This window comes from Lampetra planeri, chromosome 45 (assembly GCF_965212315.1).
Source record: "Lampetra planeri chromosome 45, kcLamPlan1.2.h2, whole genome shotgun sequence".
NCBI lineage: Eukaryota > Metazoa > Chordata > Hyperoartia > Petromyzontiformes > Petromyzontidae > Lampetra > Lampetra planeri.
The window spans coordinates 7,163,443-7,184,061 of record NC_136151.1 but is presented as its reverse complement, the minus strand read 5'-3'; the positions used below and the strand labels follow the sequence as shown (position 1 = coordinate 7,184,061).

At 54.4% G+C, this 20,619-nt stretch overlaps 1 protein-coding gene across 3 annotated transcripts in view; it reads right to left on the bottom strand.

The window, feature by feature from the left end:
* LOC144733203 (AP-3 complex subunit mu-2-like) overlaps nucleotides 1–20,619 on the bottom strand; it is an 82,328-nt gene that overhangs the window by 12,915 nt on the left and 48,794 nt on the right. The window contains exons 1-4 of one of the 3 annotated variants that reach the window (XM_078614996.1): nucleotides 11,472–11,532; nucleotides 6,552–6,684; nucleotides 4,591–4,826; nucleotides 3,540–3,711 (exon numbers count right to left, since the gene is read on the bottom strand). In XM_078614996.1, the coding sequence (XP_078471122.1) occupies nucleotides 3,540–3,711; nucleotides 4,591–4,826; nucleotides 6,552–6,672 (529 nt within the window). In that variant the 5' untranslated portion in view covers nucleotides 6,673–6,684; nucleotides 11,472–11,532. Of the gene's footprint in view, nucleotides 1–3,539; nucleotides 3,712–4,590; nucleotides 4,827–6,551; nucleotides 6,685–11,459; nucleotides 11,533–20,619 lie in introns of those variants that run through there. The other 2 variants (XM_078614997.1, XM_078614995.1) reach the window with 2 other exon arrangements.

Here is a 20,619-nt window from a genome sequence, read left to right as displayed (position 1 = left end):
TATTGTGTAGTCTGTACACAGTAAGGAAACGGGCCGCCAGTTTTTAATTTGTCGAAGGTCTCCTTTTTTTGGCAGCAAAGTTATGACCGCCCTTCTGCAGCTCAAAGGCATTTCCCCTTTCCTCAGGCTTTCCTCCAGTAGTCCCAGAAGGCAGGGGCCGAGCATGTCCCAAAAAGCCGCGTAGAATTCCACTGGCAATCCGTCAATTCCCGGGGACTTCCCTTTGGGCAGCCCTTCCATGGCGACGTGCAACTCCTCTAGGGTGATGGGGCTTTCTAGTTTTTCTCTTTCCTCGCACCCAAGGGTGGGGCCTCCTTCTAATAGCTCGTTGACCGCTCCCTTCTGCGTATGTCTGCTTTGGAGTAGTTTGGAGTAAAAGTGCGGCTTCATCAGCGTCAGATTCTGACTCCGCGTCGTCTGAATCCTCCTCTATGGCTGCGTGAGTTTCGGTTGGGCCGGGTCGCTCCGAAGCGCTCCCAAGCCCAATCTGGCTCCCCTTCATGGCTCCCTCCACCAACACTCCGTCGGGCAGGGGGAGGGTGACGTCTCTAAGCTCTGTGTGTCCGACGAGCACAACGTTGGCCTCCGGCCCCCCCCTCTCTCTCCCTCCGAGGGAGGGGGCAAAACCGGGTCCAGGTTGGGTGGTCGCTCCTTTACATCCATTATCGCCAGGCAGGTCGGCTTTATTGTTGTCCTCCATCGCTGCCACCTGCGACTCGGACTCATCACCACGTTCTGCTACTGCGTGGTGGCGACCGTTCAGCTCATCGCTGCTGCTGTTACTGCTGCTGCTTTCGCCTTCGGTTGCAGCCGTCGCTGCAGCCACGGTACGCTTTGGCCGGGGTACCACCGCCTCCTCCTCCCGCTGCGGCGTCTCTTCTGGCCTTCCGTTTCCGTGACTCGACGACGGTGAAATCCCCTTCAACGTCGTCATCCATTGCTTGAGTGCGGAGGGTGTTGCTGCTGTTGTTGTTGTCGCTGCTTGCCCTCCCCCGGCTGTTGCTGTTGCTATCGTTGCTGTTGCGGCACCATGTGCTGCTGCTGCCGCGGCGGCGGCGGCGTCTGCTGCAGCTGCTGCTGCTGCTTTTGCGGTTCATGCGTTGTTCCTGCTTCCTGCGATTGTGCTGCTTCGAGCAGTGCTGTTTTTGCCTTCTTTTCTTTTGGGCAGCTCCTACGGGTGTGCCCCACGCCGCCACACCCGTAGCATCGCGGCATTGCCGACGAGGCATATACAGTGTAGGTGTGTCCTTCGATGGTGTATTTAAAGTTCACCTCTAAATCCGTTCAACCATCTTTTAAAATCATATATGTCTGGCGCTGCGGGGGACAGCACGTGCGCCAGCTTCGGGTCCCTTGTTTTCAAAGGCAGCATCGTTACGCTTGAGACCACTGTCCCAAAGCGCGGATGGCGGGCGTCGAGAGCGGGGTGCATTGGACGTACAGGTCCCCGATGTTGATCCCTGTCTCCGCCAGGCTTGCCACCATGCTCTCTCCCGCCACGTATACGACCACACCGCGCTCTTGTCTTTGTGCGGCCAGGACGCCAGCATGGCCGACACACACGGCCATCGCAGCTGCGACGGCCTCAGCAGTGGTCTCAGGCGGTGGGAAGCAAATTATGCCATTTCCCCTCGCGAGACACTCCAGCATGGGGTACTGTGCCATGATGATGTAAACGGCAGCAACCGCAGGCTGTGATGAGAAAATAAAGGAACAAAAAATAACACCAAACGACACTAGAAAGGAAGAATGGAGGAATGAGGGTTTTAAGAAGAAGATGGTGATGATGATTCGAGAAAGAAAGCAAACTCTCTCTCCAGGCCGGGCTCAGGCTTTCACTTGAGCCCAGGCCTCCGTCTGTACACCTGTAGGAGCAGGAGCGACCGGTTGGTGCGACCGCACCCTACGGTGGCAGAGAGAGAGTGAGCGAGAGAGAGCGAGAGAGTGAGCGAGAGAGTGAGCGAGAGAGTGAGCGAGAGAGTGAGCGAGAGAGTGAGCGAGCGATGGAGCGAGCGATAGAGCGAGAGAGAGAGCGAGAGAGTGAGCGAGAGAGTGAGCGAGCAAGTGAGCGAGAGAGTGAGCGAGAGAGCGAGTGAGAAAGCGAGCGAGAGAGTGAGCGAGAGAGAGAGCGAGCGAGAGAGCGAGCGAGAGAACGAGCGAAAGAGCGAGCGAGAGAGTGAGCTAGAGAGTGAGCGAGAGAGTGAGCGAGAGAGTGAGCGAGAGAGAGAGAGACACAGAGCGTTGTGGTCGAAACATCGTGAGAATTATTTTATTATGTTTTATTTTTATTACTTTATTATTTCCCTTCTACGTGGTGACTTTACCGAAAGAACCAAAAAGATTCCCCCCCCCCCCACCGTTCAAAGAACCACTGCGCACATCCCCAGCATTTGGAGTGGTCCAGTTGGAGCTGCGTCTTGAGCAAAGCCCCTCAGCATCTCCACCGCGAGAGCGTCCGTCCGTTGCCGCCTGGCAGCGTCTTTCTCCTAGTCTTGTAAACTGCGTCGTCTTTGCTTGCCACGAAGTTTTGCGAGATCGTGGCGCCTATCAGCCAAGTAAGGCACCCACCCCCCCATTATTGAAACTGCTGTTGTCACAAGGCACCTCAGGTAATCCTGATAATGGACCCCAAAAAGCCGGAACATAGGGGTTGACCCGCAGACACCCCAAGTGCTGGTAGGGCCAGATCCTCCCTGGCTCCCCAGGACGCACACAGAGAGACACTGGTGCACCCCTGAGGAGATTCGGCTGAGCCACACGGAGAAAGAGACACCCCGTGTCTCTCTTTCGCTCCGCGTGTGTCTCTCTCACGTCTCTCTCTCTCGCCCGCCCTCTCGCCCGCCCTCTCGCTCGCTCTCTCGCCCGCCCTCTCGCCCGCCCTCTCGCCCGCCCTCTCGCTCGCCCTCTCGCCCGCTCTCTCGCTCGCCCTCTCGCCCGCTCTCTCGCCCGCTCTCTCGCCCGCTCTCTCGCCCGCTCTCTCGCTCTCTCGCCCGCTCTCTCGCTCGCTCTCTCGCCCGCTCTCTCGCTCGCTCTCTCGCCCGCTCTCTCGCCCGCTCTCTCGCTCTCTCGCCCGCCCTCTCGCTCGCCCTCTCGCCCGCTCTCTCGCTCGCTCTCTCGCCCGCCCTCTCGCCCGCTCTCTCGCCCGCCCTCTCGCCCGCTCTCTCGCCCGCCCTCTCGCCCGCCCTCTCGCCCGCTCTCTCGCCCGCTCTCTCGCCCGCCCTCTCGCCCGCTCTCTCGCCCGCCCTCTCGCCCGCCCTCTCGCCCGCTCTCTCGCCCGCTCTCTCGCCCGCTCTCTCGCCCGCTCTCTCGCCCGCCCTCTCGCCCGCTCTCTTGCCCGCTCTCTCGCCCGCCCTCTCTCTCGCTCGCTCTCTTGCCCGCTCTCTCGCCCGCTCTCTCGCTCAATCTCTCTCGCTCGCACTCTCGCTCACTCTCTCGCTCACTCTCTCATTCACTCTCTCGCTCACTCTCTCGCTCACTCTCTCCCCCTCTCTCTCTCCCCGCGTGTCTCTCTCTCACGTGTCTCACTCTCTCTCTCTCACCGGTGATGGAGTTCACGACCGAGCGCAGGATGGTGGGAGGCTTGATGAGCTCCTTCAGGATGTTGGCCTCTGTTGCGAGGGGGAATCCGTTGTCCAGCATCTCCTCCAGCAGCTCGTAAACCACCACGCAGTTCTCCCTGATGGCCGCCTCCGTGCACTCCCCAAAGTAATCCTGACAAAGCCGGACGCGGAGAGCGAGCGAGTGAGAGACACGTACACGAAAGGCTGCCACTCCTCTGTCGGAAGCTGGACCGGTACGTACGCCCATCTAATGCAACATCTGCGCCGATTAGAAACATTTAGGCTGGCCTGCCTACGCTCCATCCTGGGTTTAACCAGGATGGATTGTGTGAGGAACTCACAAAACCTTTAAAATCTGGACAAAGTCCCATCGGTGAGCTCCTCCGGCAGGCAAGGCTGTGTTGGCTGGGTCATGTAGCCCGCATGCCCAGCCACCACATGCCTAAACAGCTTTTGATCGGCCGGATCGAGGGGGCTAAACGGGCGCGACACGGGCTAGAGAAGAGATGGAGTGATGTGGTACAGGAGGACGTGGAGCTGAGTGGACTTGCCGATGACTGGTACCAGCGGTGTCGAGATCGGCCTCTGTGGAGAAGGCTCGTGAAGGACGCTACTGGGCAGTTGGAGGCAGTCGCCCTCCAACAACAACGGAGGGCGGAGGAGCGACGCTCACAACAACGAGCGAAGCGCCGGGTGGCTAAAGCACAGCAAGTTGGTACAGTAGGGGGCACGGGTGGTGCATCAGCCAGTCATCTTGGTCATCTCGGTCAGTCGACCCGTGGCACCTGCTGGGTCTGCCCCGTGACCTCCTGCCAGCGGGCGTTCGACACTTCACGTGGTAGCCTCAAGGTGCACGTGGCCTGGCACAAGCGTCGTGGTGACGTCACCGCCACTTAGTGGCAAATGGCGGTTGTTGTTGTTGTTGTGTGTGTGCGTGTGTTTGGGCACGCGTGTGTGTGCGCGTATGTGCGTGAGTGTGCGTGCACCTGCAGCGTGTCTGTGTGCGTGTGCGTGTCTGCGTGCGTTGCACCTGCAGCGTGTCTGCGACGCGGTGCAGGAACTCGATGATGAAGAGCGGCGGCGCCTCGCTGCGCGTCACCGCCAGCAGCGACACCTTTCCCCGCAGCGCGCTCAGCACGTAGTGGTGGGGGGTCGCCAGCACCGGAGCCACCGCCTCCGCCAAACACGACGCGGAAGCAGAACCACCTCCACCACCTCCGCCGCCACCGCCAGCGGAGCCACCAGCAGAGTGGGCAGAGGCTCGACCTGCCAGAGAGACACGGGGGAGAGACACGGGTGAGAGAGATATACATGGGGGAGAGAGCGAGACATTTGGAGAGATAGAGACACGGGGAGAGAGACACGGGGGATAGAGACACGGGGGGGAGAGAGACACGGGGGGGAGAGAGACACGGGGGGGAGAGAGACACGGGGAGAGAGACACGGGGAGAGAGAGACACGGGGAGAGAGACACGGGGAGAGAGACACGGGGGGGAGAGAGACACGGGGGGGAGAGACACGGGGAGAGAGACACGGGGAGAGAAATATACATGGGGGAAAGACACGGGGAGAGAGACATGGGGAGAGAGACACACGGGGTAGAGAGAGAGACACGGGGAGAGAGACACAGGGAGAGAGAGACACGGGGGGGAGAGAGACACGGGGAGAGAGAGACACGGGGAGAGAGAGACACAGAGAGATAGAGACACGGGGGGGAGAGAGACACGGGGGGGAGAGAGACACGGGGGGGAGAGAGACACGGGGAGAGAGACACGGGGAGAGAGAGACACGGGGAGAGAGAGACACGGGGAGAGAGACACGGGGAGAGAGACACGGGGGGGAGAGAGACACGGGGGGGAGAGACACGGGGAGAGAGACACGGGGAGAGAAATATACATGGGGGAAAGACACGGGGAGAGAGACATGGGGAGAGAGACACACGGGGTAGAGAGAGAGACACGGGGAGAGAGACACGGGGAGAGAGAGACACGGGGGGGAGAGAGACACGGGGAGAGAGAGACACGGGGAGAGAGAGACACAGAGAGATAGAGACACGGGGAGAGAGACACGGGGGAGAGAGACACGGGGGGGAGAGAGACACGGGGAGAGAGACACGGGGAGAGAGAGAGACATGGTGAGAGAGATATACATGGGGGAGAGAGACACGGGGGAGAGAGAGAGAGACACACGGGGTAGAGAGAGAGAGACACACGGGGTAGAGAGAGAGACACGGGGAGAGAGAGAGACATGGTGAGAGAGATATACATGGGGGAGAGAGACACGGGGGAGAGAGAGAGAGACACACGGGGTAGAGAGAGAGACACGGGGAGAGAGACATCGCTCATCTTCTTGGGTTTTTTCGGTAAAGTCACGTAGGTAAAAAATTAAAATTATTAAAAGTTAAATCATTTCAATTTTTTACTTCGACGTGACTTTACCGAAAAAACCCAAGAACATGAATCCTTGCAGTCACGAAAGCTTCAAATCTAGACATCACTCAGTGTGTCTCTCTCCCCGTGTCTCTCTCTCTCCCTGTATTTCTCTCTCTCTCTACCAAAGTGTGTCGCTCTCTCCCCCATGTATGTCTCTCTCACCATGTCTCTCTTTCTCCCCGTGTCTCTCTCTCTACCCCGTGTCTCTCTCTCTCTCCCTGTGTGTGTCTCTCTCTCTCTCTCCGTGCCTCTCTCTTTCCACGTGTCTCTCTCTTTCCCTCCCCGTGTGTCTCTCTCCCTGTATCTTTGTCTCTCTCTCTCCCCCCGTGCCTCTCTCCCTCCGTGTCTCTCTCCCCGTGTCTCTCTCTCCGTGTCTCTCTCCCCGTGTCTCTCTCTTTCTCTCTCTCTCCCGGTGTCTCTCTCTCCCCGTGTCTCTCTCCCCGTGTCTCTCTCCCCGTGTCTCTCTCCCCGTGTCTCTCTCTCCCCGTGTCTCTCTCCCCGTGTCTCTCTCCCCGTGTCTCTCTCCCCGTGTCTCTCTCTCTCCCCGCGTCTCTCTTACCTGCCGCGCGCTCCTTGGCCTCTAGCCAGTAGTCGCACACGGAGCGAGAGACTGGGGACTGCCAGTGCTTCTCCAGGAAGACATCCCCAGCCGGGTTCAGCAGGAAGAGGCTGTGGATCATGGCGACCGATGTCTGCGTGGAGAAGACAGAGAGGTGGTGGGGGGGGGCACGGTGAGAGAGGCGGGGAGAGACACGGGGGGAGAGACGGGGAGAGAGAGACACGGGGAGAGAGACACGGGGAGAGAGACGCGGGGAGAGAGACACGGGGGAAGAGAGACACGGGGAGAGAGACACGGGGAAAGAGACACGGGGAGAGAGACACGGAGAGAGACACGCGGGGAGAGAGGCGGGGAGAGAGAGACACGGGGAGAGAGACACGGGGAGAGAGACACGGGGGGAGAGAGAGACACGGGGGGAGAGACGCAGGGAGAGAGACGCGGGGAGAGAGACGCGGGGAGAGACACAGGGAGAGAGACACGGGGAGAGAGAGACACGGGGAGAAACACGGGGAGAGAGAGACACGGGGAGAGAGACACGGGGGAAGAGAGACACGGGGAGAGAGACACGGGGAGAGAGACACGGGGAGAGAGACACGGGGAGAGACACGGGGAGAGAGACACGGGGAGAGAGATACGAGGAGAGAGACACGGAGAGAGAGACGCGGGGAGAGAGGCGGGGAGAGAGAGACACGGGGAGAGAGACACGGGGGGAGAGACACGGTGAGAGAGACACGGGAGGAGAGAGACACGGGGGGAGAGACGCAGGGAGAGAGACGCGGGGAGAGAGACGCGGGGAGAGACACGGGGAGGAGAGACACGGGGAGAGAGACACGGGGAGAGAGAGACACGGGGAGAGAGACACGGGGAGAGAGAGACACGGGGAGAAACACGGGGAGAGAGAGACACGGGGAGAGAGACACGGGGAGAGAGACGCGGGGAGAGACACGGGGACGAGAGACACGGGGAGAGAGACACGGGGAGAGAGACACGGGGAGAGAGACACGGGGAGAGAGACGTGGGGAGAGAGAGACACGGGGAGAGAGGCGGGGAGAGAGACACGGGGAGAGAGACACGGGGGGAGAGACACGGGGAGAGAGAGACACGGGGGGAGAGAGACACGGGGGGAGAGACGGGGGGAGAGAGACACGGAGAGACACGGGGAGAGAGACGCGGGGAGAGAGACGCGGGGAGAGAGACGCGGGGAGAGAGACACGGGGAGAGAGACACGGGGAGAGAGACACGGGGAGAGAGACACGGGGAAAGAGACACGAGGAGAGAGACGCGGGGAGAGACACGGGGAGGAGAGACACGGGGAGAGAGACACGGGGAAAGAGACACGGGGAGAGAGACACGGGGAAAGAGACACGAGGAGAGAGACACGGGGAGAGACACGGGGAGGAGAGACACGGGGAGAGAGACGCGGGGAGAGAGACACGGGGAGACACGGGGAGACGTGGGGAGATACCCACAGGCTTTTACCCTTTCAACTGGTACAAAAACTGACACCTTTATACAAGGGATCATGTTTGCAATAACCACAATAACTGCGGTTATAATGCAAACAAAACACACAACTCTGATAATGTATGCACCATCCTTGAAGTTGATTGCTCCATACCCGAGACAGCTTTTCTTAGAGCCTAGTCTCACATGGTGTTGGACCAGATGACGCCAAAAGGCGTACAACTCAAAAACAGCACCACCATCAGAGTATTGAGAGCTCGGGGTGAGCATTGACACTATGAGACATCTCCTTTACCAGTGGCAAGATATAGTGATAGGTTTTTACCCTTTCAACTGGTACAACAACTGACACCTTTATACAAGGCATCATGTTTGCATTTTGACTGCTTGTGTTGTGGTTATTCTCTGATGGTGCATTGTCTTTGAGTTGTGCGCCTTTTAGCGTCATCTGGTCCAACACCATGTGAGACTAGGCTCTAAGAAAAGCTGTCTCGGGTGTGGACCAATCAACTTCAAGGACAGTGCATATCATTATCATCATCAGAGTTGTTTCTTTTTGTTTGCAATTTGACTGCTTGTGTTGTGGTTATTGCAAACATGATGCCTTGTATAAAGGTGTCAGTTTTTGTACCAGTTGAAAGGGTAAAAACCTGTCACTATCGTGTTATATTACTTACCGTTCTAATTAATAGTATTGCCTCCACAAGCCGTGTGTGTGTGTGTGCACCTAATTCGAACCCCCTACACATGCAACATTGAAGAGGCCTGTTAACCACGACACTATCAGAGTATTGAGAGCTCGGGGTAAGCATTGACACTATGAGACATCTCCTTTACCAGTGGCAAAATATAGTGGTAGGTTTTAACCCTTTGAACTTGTACAAGTTGTCGTTCTACCCCGTGTTGGTTAACAATCCAAATACAAATAGGAGAGTGCTGTTAAACGCTGGTGGATGTCAACCCTCAGTAAAGTAGAATATCACCTGTCAAATAAGATGGTCCAAATATGCGTAGTAAAACCTTTTTTTACACGGTTAATAGCATCTTTCAAATGATTGCTCAGTTTGTACCCATCGTCACGGTTGAAGTTACGTCCGTGTTTGAATGTCTATCACTATACCTAAGCGCGGTGTATTTTTAATTTTTAAGATGGGAGGGAGAGAGGGAGATTGGTGAGAGAGAGAGAGACACACTCCTACGCCCGAGGTCAACCTCAACAGCGATGACAGGAGGCCTTCAGACTCTTCGGTTGTTTCGGTAAAGTCACCATGTAGGTAAAAAATTAACAATAAAATTGAAGGCACCAACAAGTCTCCGTCTTCAGGTGTGGGACCGTCACAGCCAAATTTAATCGAGTTATTTTCATTCATTATTTTTATTATTATTTTTCATCACCTACTTGACTTTAACGAAAAAACCTAAGAGAGTGTGGGGAGAGAGAGGGGAGAGAGAGTGGGGAGAGTGTGGGGAGAGTGTGGGGAGAGTGATGAGAGAGTGTGGGGAGAGAGATGAGAGAGAGTGTGGGGAGAGAGATGAGAGAGTGTGGAGAGAGTGTGGGGAGAGAGAGGGGAGAGTGATGAGAGAGTGTGGGGAGAGTGTGGGGAGAGTGCGGGGAGTGAGAGTCACGGGGAAAGGAGTCACGGGGAGGGGTGAATGGAGGAGGAGGCTGAACGATGGAGGGAGACACGCAACCATTGAGACAGACACCCTGACCGAGACGATGATACAGCGACACACACACAGATACACCATCATCATGTAGTTATAGAAACTCAGAGACAATTACACAGATTGCCCTGAGAGCCCCAACAGGCTGATTTTAGCCCTGAACAGGTTGGTGGGGCAAGTGCTGTTGGCAAACGTCCCTTGATGGCTACCGCACACACAGAGTGGGTGGGTGGGCAACACACACACACATATATACAGAGACACACACAGAGACAGACAGAGAGACACACAGAGACACACACACACATATACAGAGAGAGACACAGAGACGGACACACACAGAGACACACACACACATACAGAGACACACACAGAGACACACACACATATACAGAGAGATACACACAGACACACACACACACATACAGAGACACACACATATACAGAGACACACAGAGACACACACACATATATACAGAGAGACACACAGAGACACACACACACATATACAGAGAGACACACAGAGACACACACATACAGAGACACACACAGAGACACACACACACACATACAGAGACACACACAGAGACACAATGCCAGAGACACTAATATAATAGAGAAAGAGAGACAGAGACACACACAGACACACACACACACATATACAGAGAGACACACACACACAGAGCCACACACAGAGACAGACAGAGACACACAGACACACACAGACAGAGACACACACAGAGACACTAATAGAGACAGAGAGACAGACAGATACAGAGAGAGGCAGACATAGAGACACAGATCACCACATAGAGACACAGAGAGACAAAGACACAGAGAGACACAGACAGACAGAGACAGACACAGACAGACACAGAGACACAGACTGACACAGAGAGACACAGACAGACACAGACAGACACAGAGAGACAGAAAGAGACACAGACACACACACACAGAGACACAGAGACACAGACACAGAGAGACACAGAGACACAGACACAGAGAGACACAGACAGACACAGAGAGACAGAGAGAGACACACACACAGAGACACAGACACAGAGAGACACAGAGACACAGACACAGAGAGACAGAGAGAGACACAGACAGACACACACAGACAGAGAGAGAGACAGACACACACAGAAAGACAAAGACACAGAGAGACAAAGACACACACAGACACACACACAGAGACACAACAGACACACAGACACACACAGACAGACAGAGACACACAGAGACAGACAGACAGAGACACCCACAGAGAGACACACACACAGAGAGACACACACACAGAGACACACACACACAGACACACACAGACACACACAGACACACACACACATACATTCACACAGAGATACACACAGACACACATACAGAGACACACATACAGAGACAGACAGACACACAGACAGAGACACACACAGAGAGACACACACACACATAGAGACTCACACAGACACACACAGACAAACACAGAGACAGACACACAGACAGACACACACACAGACACACACACACAGACACACATAGACACACACACACATAGACACACACACACAGACACACACACACACAGACACATAGACACTCACACACGCACAGACACACACACAGAGAGACACACACACAGACACACACATAGACACATAGACACTCACAGAGAGACACTCACAGAGAGACACACACAGACACATAGACACACACACACACACACAGACACACACACACACACAGACACATAGACACACACAGAGAGACACTCACAGAGAGACTCACGGTGTCACTCTCCTGCCAGTCACGTGACGCGCCAGCCGAGCGGACGTGACGTCAGTGCCAAGTCGCCTCAGTGACGCGCGCATCGCGTCGGTTAAAAGCAAAATTTTTTTTTATTTTTTAAAAGAATTATTCTAAAACATTTCAAGGAAACGCACCGTCGCATCCGAAGCTTAACTAGCGGCGGAGTCGATTTATATATATTAAAATAAATGTAACACGTTTTGAGGTTTAAATAAATTAATAAATGCGTGTTTCCGCCGTCGCGAGTTCAAAGGTAACCGGACGTGACGTCAGGTCCGGTGTGTTTTTAAATGTTTGCTAATTTATGCAAACCATGCCCACGACTTCACGTGACCCGTTAATTAATGTTAATTTATGTAAACCACGCCTGCTGCGTCATGGAAGAAGTTATTGAATGCTAATTTATGCAAATTACATATGTTACGTCATGCGAGAAGTTAATATGATAATTAATGCAAACAATGCCTGCGATGTCACGCAAACAACGCTATTGAACGCTAATTTATGCAAACAATGCTTGATCAGCGTTATAGTTAACTATTTACGAGACCAAATATTCATAATAGAATAGCAATCCATCTTCCGGAAGATATCTGCCGTTTTCGGAAGACCTCTACCGCTTCCGGAAGATCTCCACAAAAACAGGGGCGCGAGGCGGTTCCCCCCATTGAATTTAACGGCAATCCATCTTCCGGAAGACGTCTACCTCTTCCGGAAGATCTCCACCAAAACAAGTGGCGCGAGGCAGTTCCCCCCATTGAATTTAACGGCAATCCATCTTCCGGAAGACGACTACCTCTTCCGGAAGATCTCCACAAAAACTGGGGCGCAAGGCGGTTCCCCCCATTGAATTTAACGGCAATCCATCTTCCGGAAGACCTCTACCTCTTCCGGAAGATCTCCACCAAAACAAGTGGCGCGAGGCGGTTCCCCCCATTGCATTTAACGGCAATCCATCTTCCGGAAGACGTCTACCTCTTCCGGAAGATCTCCACCAAAACAAGTGGCGCGAGGCGGTTCCCCCCATTGAATTTAACGGCAATCCATCTTCCGGAAGACGTCTACCTCTTCCGGAAGATCTCCACCAAAACAAGTGGCGCGAGGCAGTTCCCCCCATTGCATTTAACGGCAATCCATCTTCCGGAAGACCTCTACCTCTTCCGGAAGATCTCCACCAAAACAGGGGGGGGGAGGCGGTTCCCCCTATTGAATTTAACGGCAATCCATCTTCCGGAAGACGTCTACCTCTTCCGGAAGATCTCCACCAAAACAGGGGCGCGAGGCGGTTCCCCCCATTGAATTTAACGGCAATCCATCTTCCGGAAGACCTCTACCTCTTCCGGAAGATCTCCACCAAAACAGGGGGGGGGAGGCGGTTCCCCCTATTGAATTTAACGGCAATCCATCTTCCGGAAGACGTCTACCTCTTCCGGAAGATCTCCACCAAAACAGGGGCGCGAGGCGGTTCCCCCCATTGAATTTAACGGCAATCCATCTTCCGGAAGACCTCTACCTCTTCCGGAAGATCTCCACCAAAACAGGGGGGGGGAGGCGGTTCCCCCTATTGAATTTAACGGCAATCCATCTTCCGGAGGACGTCTACCTCTTCCGGAAGATCTCCACCAAAACAGGGGCGCGAGGCGGTTCCCCCCATTGAATTTAACGGCAATCCATCTTCCGGAAGACCTCTACCTCTTCCGGAAGATCTCCACCAAAACAGGGGTGGGGAGGCGGTTCCCCCTATTGAATTTAACGGCAATCCATCTTCCGGAAGACGTCTACCTCTTCCGGAAGATCTCCACCAAAACAAGTGGCGCGAGGCGGTTCCCCCCATTGAATTTAACGGCAATCCATCTTCCGGAAGAACTCTACCTCTTCCGGAAGATCTCCACCAAAACGGGGGCGCGAGGCGGTTCCCCCCATTGAATTTAAAGGCAATCCATCTTCCGGAAGATATCTACTAAAACCCGGAAGACGTCTACCTCTTCCGGAAGATATCTACTCATACCCGGAAGACGTCTACCTCTTCCGGAAGATATCTACTAAAACACAGAAGACGTCTACCTCTTCTGGAAGATATCACTAAAACCCGGAAGACATCTAAAGTCCTCTCGTCCTCTGGCTTGAGATGGCTGCCACCTATGGGTCAGATGATTGTCTGCCACCATTAAGCAATTGGTAATTAAATATTTATTTTTCTCTAAAACGTGTAAAATTTGGGGAAAATTTTTTCACGAAAATTCATTGTCACGCACAACGAGTCTGTGTGGAAAATGTCAGCTCGATTGGATCACGGGAAGTGGGTTAAAAAACGACCGAAAGATTTGCACGGTCCTAAGCAAGCAAGCGAACTTAATATAAAGGATTTAAAAATGTACAGGGTCTGCGTTCGTAAGTCGATTCGTTCGTAAGTAGATTCATTCGTAAGTTCCAACTTTACTCCCTGTCGATTCGAAACACGTACGGCGTGTACACTTAACACTGGGAATGGCTGATTGTCACTGGTTCTTCACGTTCTGCCGATGTAGATGCCACTGGTCCTGCAGATGTAGATGCCACTGGTTCTGCAGATGTAGATGCCACTGGTTCTTCACGTTCTGCAGATGTAGATGCCACTGGTTCTTCACGTTCTACAGATGTAGATGCCACTGGTTCTTCACGTTCTGCAGATGTAGATGCCACTGGTTCTTCATGTTCTACAAATGTAGATGCCACTGGTTCTTCACGTTCTGCAGATGTAGATGCCACTGGTTCTGCAGATGTAGATGCCACTGGTTCTGCAGATGTAGATGTCACTGGTTCTTCACGTTCTGTAGATGTAGATGCCACTGGTTCTTCACGTTCTACAGATGTAGATGCCACTGGTTCTTCACGTTCTGCAGATGTAGATGCCACTGGTTCTGCAGATGTAGATGCCACTGGTTCTTCACGTTCTGTAGATGTAGATGCCACTGGTTCTTCACGTTCTGCAGATGTAGATGCCACTGGTTCTTCACGTTCTGCAGATGTAGATGCCACTGGTTCTTCATGTTCTGCAGATGTAGATGCCACTGGTTCTGCAGATGTAGATGCCACTGGTTCTTCACGTTCTGCAGATGTAGATGCCACTGGTTCTTCACGTTCTGCAGATGTAGATGCCACTGGTTCTTCATGTTCTGCAGATGTAGATGCCACTGGTTCTTCACGTTCTGCAGATGTAGATGCCACTGGTTCTTCACGTTCTGTAGATGAAGATGCCACTGGTTCTTCACGTTCTGCAGATGTAGATGCCACTGGTTCTGTAGATGTAGATGTCACTGGTTCTTCACGTTCTACAGATGTAGATGCCACTGGTTCTGTAGATGTAGATGCCACTGGTTCTTCACGTTCTGCAGATGTAGATGCCACTGGTTCTGCAGATGAAGATGCTACTGGTTCTGTAGATGTAGATGTCAATGGTTCTTCACGTTCTACAGATGTAGATGCCACTGGTTCTTCACGTTCTGTAGATGTAGATGCTACTGGTTCTGCAGATGTAGATGTCACTGGTTCTTCACGTTCTACAGATGAAGATGCCACTGGTTCTTCATATTCTACAGATGGAAATGCCACTGGTTCTTCAGAGTTTATTAGGATATCTGAAAGTTCGTAAGTCGAATATTCGTAAGTAAAGGAGTCCCCTGTACTGCTATAGAATAGGTTTTCAAAGATGCAACGGGTCCATGACAATATTTTGCTGTCTTTTCTTGCATTTTCTGTTTGCACTTAGTCACATATTAGTCACTTTAAGATGTTTTTTGTTCATGTTTTTGTTTTTTGTTTGTTGCGGTTGCACCCGATTCAAGAGCCGAATGGCTCACAGGGCTACACCTAATAAACGAACTTGAAACTTGAAAACTTGAATGACACGATGACGTAACTATACAAACGTGACTCCAAAAAATGAATAACCGTTCGAATCTTTATTTCAATTTAACAACAACCGATCAAAGTTGAAATTGCTGTGGGATAAACACATTAAACAAGAATGTACATTATGAGACCTCCTTTACGAGTGGAACCGTCACACCTGACGCTCACCCACGCATCCACGCACTCACCCACACCCACCCACACACCCACCCACACACCCACCCACCCACACACTAACCCACCCACAGACCCACCCACCCACGCACCCACACAACCACCCACCCATGCACCTACGCACCCACCCACTCCCTCACTCACTCAACCGCCAATCTACTCACCCACTCATACACTGACCCACTCATTCACTCACACACTTACACACCCATGCACTCACCCACTCACTCATTCACCCACACACTTGCTCACCTACTCACTCCCGCATCCACCTACCAGCTCACCCACCAGCTCACCCACCAACTCACCCACCAACTCACCCACCAACTCACTCTTCCACCCACCTACCAACTCACCCACCCACTCACCCACCTACCAACTCACCCACCCACTCACTCACTCACCCACTCACCCACCTACCAACTCAACCGCCCACCCACCTACCAACTCACCCACCCACTCACCCACCCACTCACCCACCCACCCACTCACCCACCAACCTACCAACTCACCCACCCACTCACTCACCTACCAACTCACCCACCCACTCACTCACCCACCCACACACCCACTCACCCACTCACTCTCCCACTCTCCCACCCACCCACGCTCCCACTCACCCACTTACTCTCCCACTCACCCATTCACTCTCCCACTCACCCACTCACTCTCCCACTCACCCACCCACCCACTCACTCTCCCACCCACCCACTCTCCCACCCACCTAACAACTCACCCACCCACTCACCCACCCATCTACCAACTCACCCACCCACCTACCAGCTCCCACCCACTCACCCACCCACCGACTCTCCCACCCACCACCAACTCACCTACCAACTCACCCACCCACTCACCCACCCACTCACTCACCCACCTACCAACTCACCCACCCACTCACCCACCCACTCACTCACCCACCCACTCACCCACCCACTCTCCCACCCACTCTCCCTCCCACCCACCCACTCTCCCACCCACTCTCCCACCCACCCACCCACTCACCCAGCTACCAACTCACCCACCCACTCACCCACCCACACACTCACCCACCCACCCACTCACCCACCCACTCACTCACCCACCCACTCACCCACCCACTCTCCCACCCACCCACTCACCCAGCTACCAACTCACCCACCCACTCACCCACCCACACACTCACCCACCCACCCACTCACCCACTCACCCACCCACTCACTCACCCACCCACTCTCCCACCCACCCACTCTCCCACCCACCCACTCTCCCACCCACCCACTCTCCCACCCACCCACTCTCCCACCCACTCTCCCACCCACTCACCCACCCACCCACCCACCTACCAACTCACCCACCCACTCTCCCACCCACCTACCAACTCACCCACCCACCTGATGCTCACACAACCCTGCAGATTTTTCCCATTTTGAATGTTTCGCCCAAACCTCTTGCTCCCCGTGCCCCCTAACCAATCACAGCGTGGAGTGTTCACTCTCTCGCCTTCTTGATTCCTCTGTCCCAGGGATCGTGTGGGACAATCACGACACACTTTATACCGCAGCAGGAGAAATCCGATGCGCTAGAAAGCTCTTTGTTCACAGAGGGAGCTAGAGAGTGAGGAGAGAGGGGGAAAGAGAGAGTTGGGAGAGTGGAGGGCAGAGGTTGCAAACGGGTTTTGATTCCTTACCCGTACCCGGCCGCACCAGGGTCGCAAACGGGTACCCGTACCCGGCCGTACCCGTACCCTACCCGTACCCTACCCGTACCCAGTCGGGTACAGGTAGGGTACAGGTATCGGGTACCCGATTGCGACCTCTGGGATGAAACCACATTGCAGGCGCGGGTGGGTTGATTCTAGGAACTTGAATTGTGAGAAGAGACAAGACGTTGGGAAATGAGTGACAAACGGTGACTCACCAGTGACTCACGGCCTAGCCGTACCCGTACCTGGCCGCACCAGGGTCGCAAACGGCTAGGTTACGGGTAGGGTACGGGTATCGGGTAGGGTACGGGTATCGGGTTACCGGTTGAGACCTCTGGTGGAGGGAGAGACAGAGAGAGACTTTTGACTTTTAAACAACTTTTATTGCCGCCTGCAGCAACAGCACTGGAGGCGATTCCGATACGAAACACACAAAGTCACCAGCAATAAATAACACAAACACAATAAAAATCTATGATAATTGGGTGTGGACCAATCAACTTCAAGGACAGTGCACACATTATCAGAGTTGTTTCTTTTTGTTTGCATTATGACCGCAGGTATTGTGGTCTATGTAAACATGACTCCTTGTAAAAAAAGGTGTCAGTTTTGTTGCCAGATAGAAGGGTAAAAAACAATTATCATATTTTGCTACTGGCAAATGAGGTTCCAATGGTGTAAATGCTTCACCCAGAGGTCTCATACTCTGATGGTGCATTGTCTTTGAGTTGTGCGCCTTTTGGCGTCATCTGGTCCAACACCAAGTGAGACTAGGCTCTAAGAAAAGCTGTCTCGGGTGTGGACCAATCAACTTCAAGGACAGTGCACATACATTATCAGAGTTATGTTTTTTGTTTGCATTACGACTGCAGGTATTGTGGTCTATGCAAACATGACTCCTTGTAAAAAAGGTGTCAGTTTTGTTGCCAGATAGAAGGGTGAAAAAACAATTATCAAATAACACAAACACAATAAAAATCCACACACTGCGGCACGTGACGCTGCACGCGCCACGCACAACACAAAAACGTCACATGGCGGTGGTGGAAACGTGGACCCCCCTAATGGAGCATCTTCGCCGGTCAGAAACATGGCCTGTTTACGATCCATCCTGGGTTTAACCCGCAGGCTGGATTGTGTGAGGAGCTCACAAATCCTTGAAAGATCTGGGCAAAGTCCCATCGGTGAGCTCCTCCGGCAGGCAAGGCTGCGTTGGCTGGGTCATGTAGCCCGCATGCCCAGCCACCGCATGCTTAAACAGCTTTTGTTCGGCCGGATCGAGGGGGCTAAACGGGCGCGGCACGTGCTAGAGAAGAGATGGAGTGATGTGGTACAGGAGGACGTGGAGCTGAGTGGACTTGCCGATGACTGGTACCAGCGGTGTCAAGATCGGCCTCAGTGGAGGAGGCTCGTGAAGGACGCTACTGGGCAGTTGGAGGCAGTCGCCCTACAACAACAACGGAGGGCGGAGGAGCGACGCTCACAACAACGAGCGGAGCGCCGGGTGGCTAAAGCACAGCAAGTTGGTACAGTAGGGGGCACGGGTGGTGCATCAGCCAGTTATCTCGGTCATCTCGGCCAGTCGACCCGTGGCACCTGGGTCTGCCCCGCGACCTCCTGCCAGCGGGCGTTCGACACTTCACGTGGCCTCAAGGTGCACATGGCCTGGCACAAGCGTCGTGGTGACATCACCGCCACTTAGTGGCGAATGGCGGTTGTTGATTAAGTCAGTTGCGTGGCACGGGCTAGAGAAGAGATGGACTGATGTGTGGGTGGGTGAGTGGGTGGGTGGGTGGGTGAGTGAGTGAGTGGGTGGGTGAGTGGGTGAGTGAGTGGCATGGGTTAGAGAAGAGATGGACTGATGTGTGGGTGAGTGGGTGGGTGAGTGGGTGGGTGAGTGGGTGAGTGAGTGGCATGGGCTAGAGAAGAGATGGACTGATGTGTGGGTGGGTGAGTGGGTGGGTGAGTGGGTGGGTGAGTGAGTGGGTGGGTGAGTGGGTGAGTGAGTGGGTGGGTGAGTGGGTGAGTGAGTGGCATGGGTTAGAGAAGAGATGGACTGATGTGTGGGTGGGTGAGTGGGTGGGTGAGTGGGTGGGTGAGTGGGTGGGTGAGTGGGTGGGTGGGTGGGTGGGTAAGTGAGTGAGTGGGTGGGTGGGTGAGTGAGTGAGTTAGTGGATGGGTGAGTGGGTGGGTGGGTGAGTGAGTGGGTGAGTGGGTGGGTGAGTGAGTGGGTGAGTGGGTGAGTGAGTGAGTGGGTGGGTGAGTGAGTGAGTGAGTGGGTGAGTGAGTGGGTGAGTGAGTGAGTGGCACGGGCTAGAGAAGATGTGGACTGATACCGTACAGGAGGATGTGCAGCTGAGTGGACTTGCAGATGACCCGTACCAGCGGTTACCAGGCCGATTCCTCTCATAGCGCGAGTTCCCTGCCTAACACCACCACCACCACTCACCCCGACTCTTGACGATGCCTGCTGCTGCTGGACATTTGGAGTCTGCGTGTCTCTCTCGCCCTGTGGCAGAGGACGCAATCGGGTACCCGATACCCGTACCCTACCCGATACCCGTACCCTACCCGATACCCGTACCCTACCCGATACCCGTACCCTACCCGATACCCTACCCGATACCCGTACCCTACCCGATACCGTACCCTACCCGATACCCGTACCCTACCCGATACCCGGCTACCCGTACCCGATACCCGGCTACCCGATACCCGTATCCTACCCGATACCCGTACCCTACCCGATACCCGGCTACCCGTACCCGATACCCGGCTACCCGATACCCGTACCCTACCCGATACCCGGCTACCCGATACCCGTACCCTACCCGATACCCGTACCCTACCCGATACCCGGCCGGGTACAGGTACCCGTTTGCGACCCTGGTGCGGCCGGGTACGAGTAGCCGGGTAGGCCGTGAGTCACTGGTGAGTCACCGTTTGTCACTCATTTCCCAACGTCTTGTCTCTTCTCACAATTCAAGTTCCTAGAATCAACCCACCCGCGCCTGCAACATGGCTTCATCCCAGAGGTCGCAATCGGGTACCCGATACCCGTACCCTACCCGATACCCGGCCGGGTACGGGTAGGGTACGGGTGCGGCCTGGTACGGGTACGGGGGGTAAGGAATCAAAACCCGTTTGTGACCTCTGAGCTGTGGTGGTGTGAATGTTTTGCCCCTCGAGGGCCTTACGGTTTTATTTAGAATCAACGTCTCCACGCGTTCAGAGCAATTTGGCTGCGGCTATGAATGTCCACACGATGATGATGATGGTGGTGGTGGTATCAACCACGTGGTTGGGCTGATATCCACACGTGATGATGGCCAATTACAGCTTCTGAAAGAGATCTACAAAGCAGCTCAGTGGGGACGT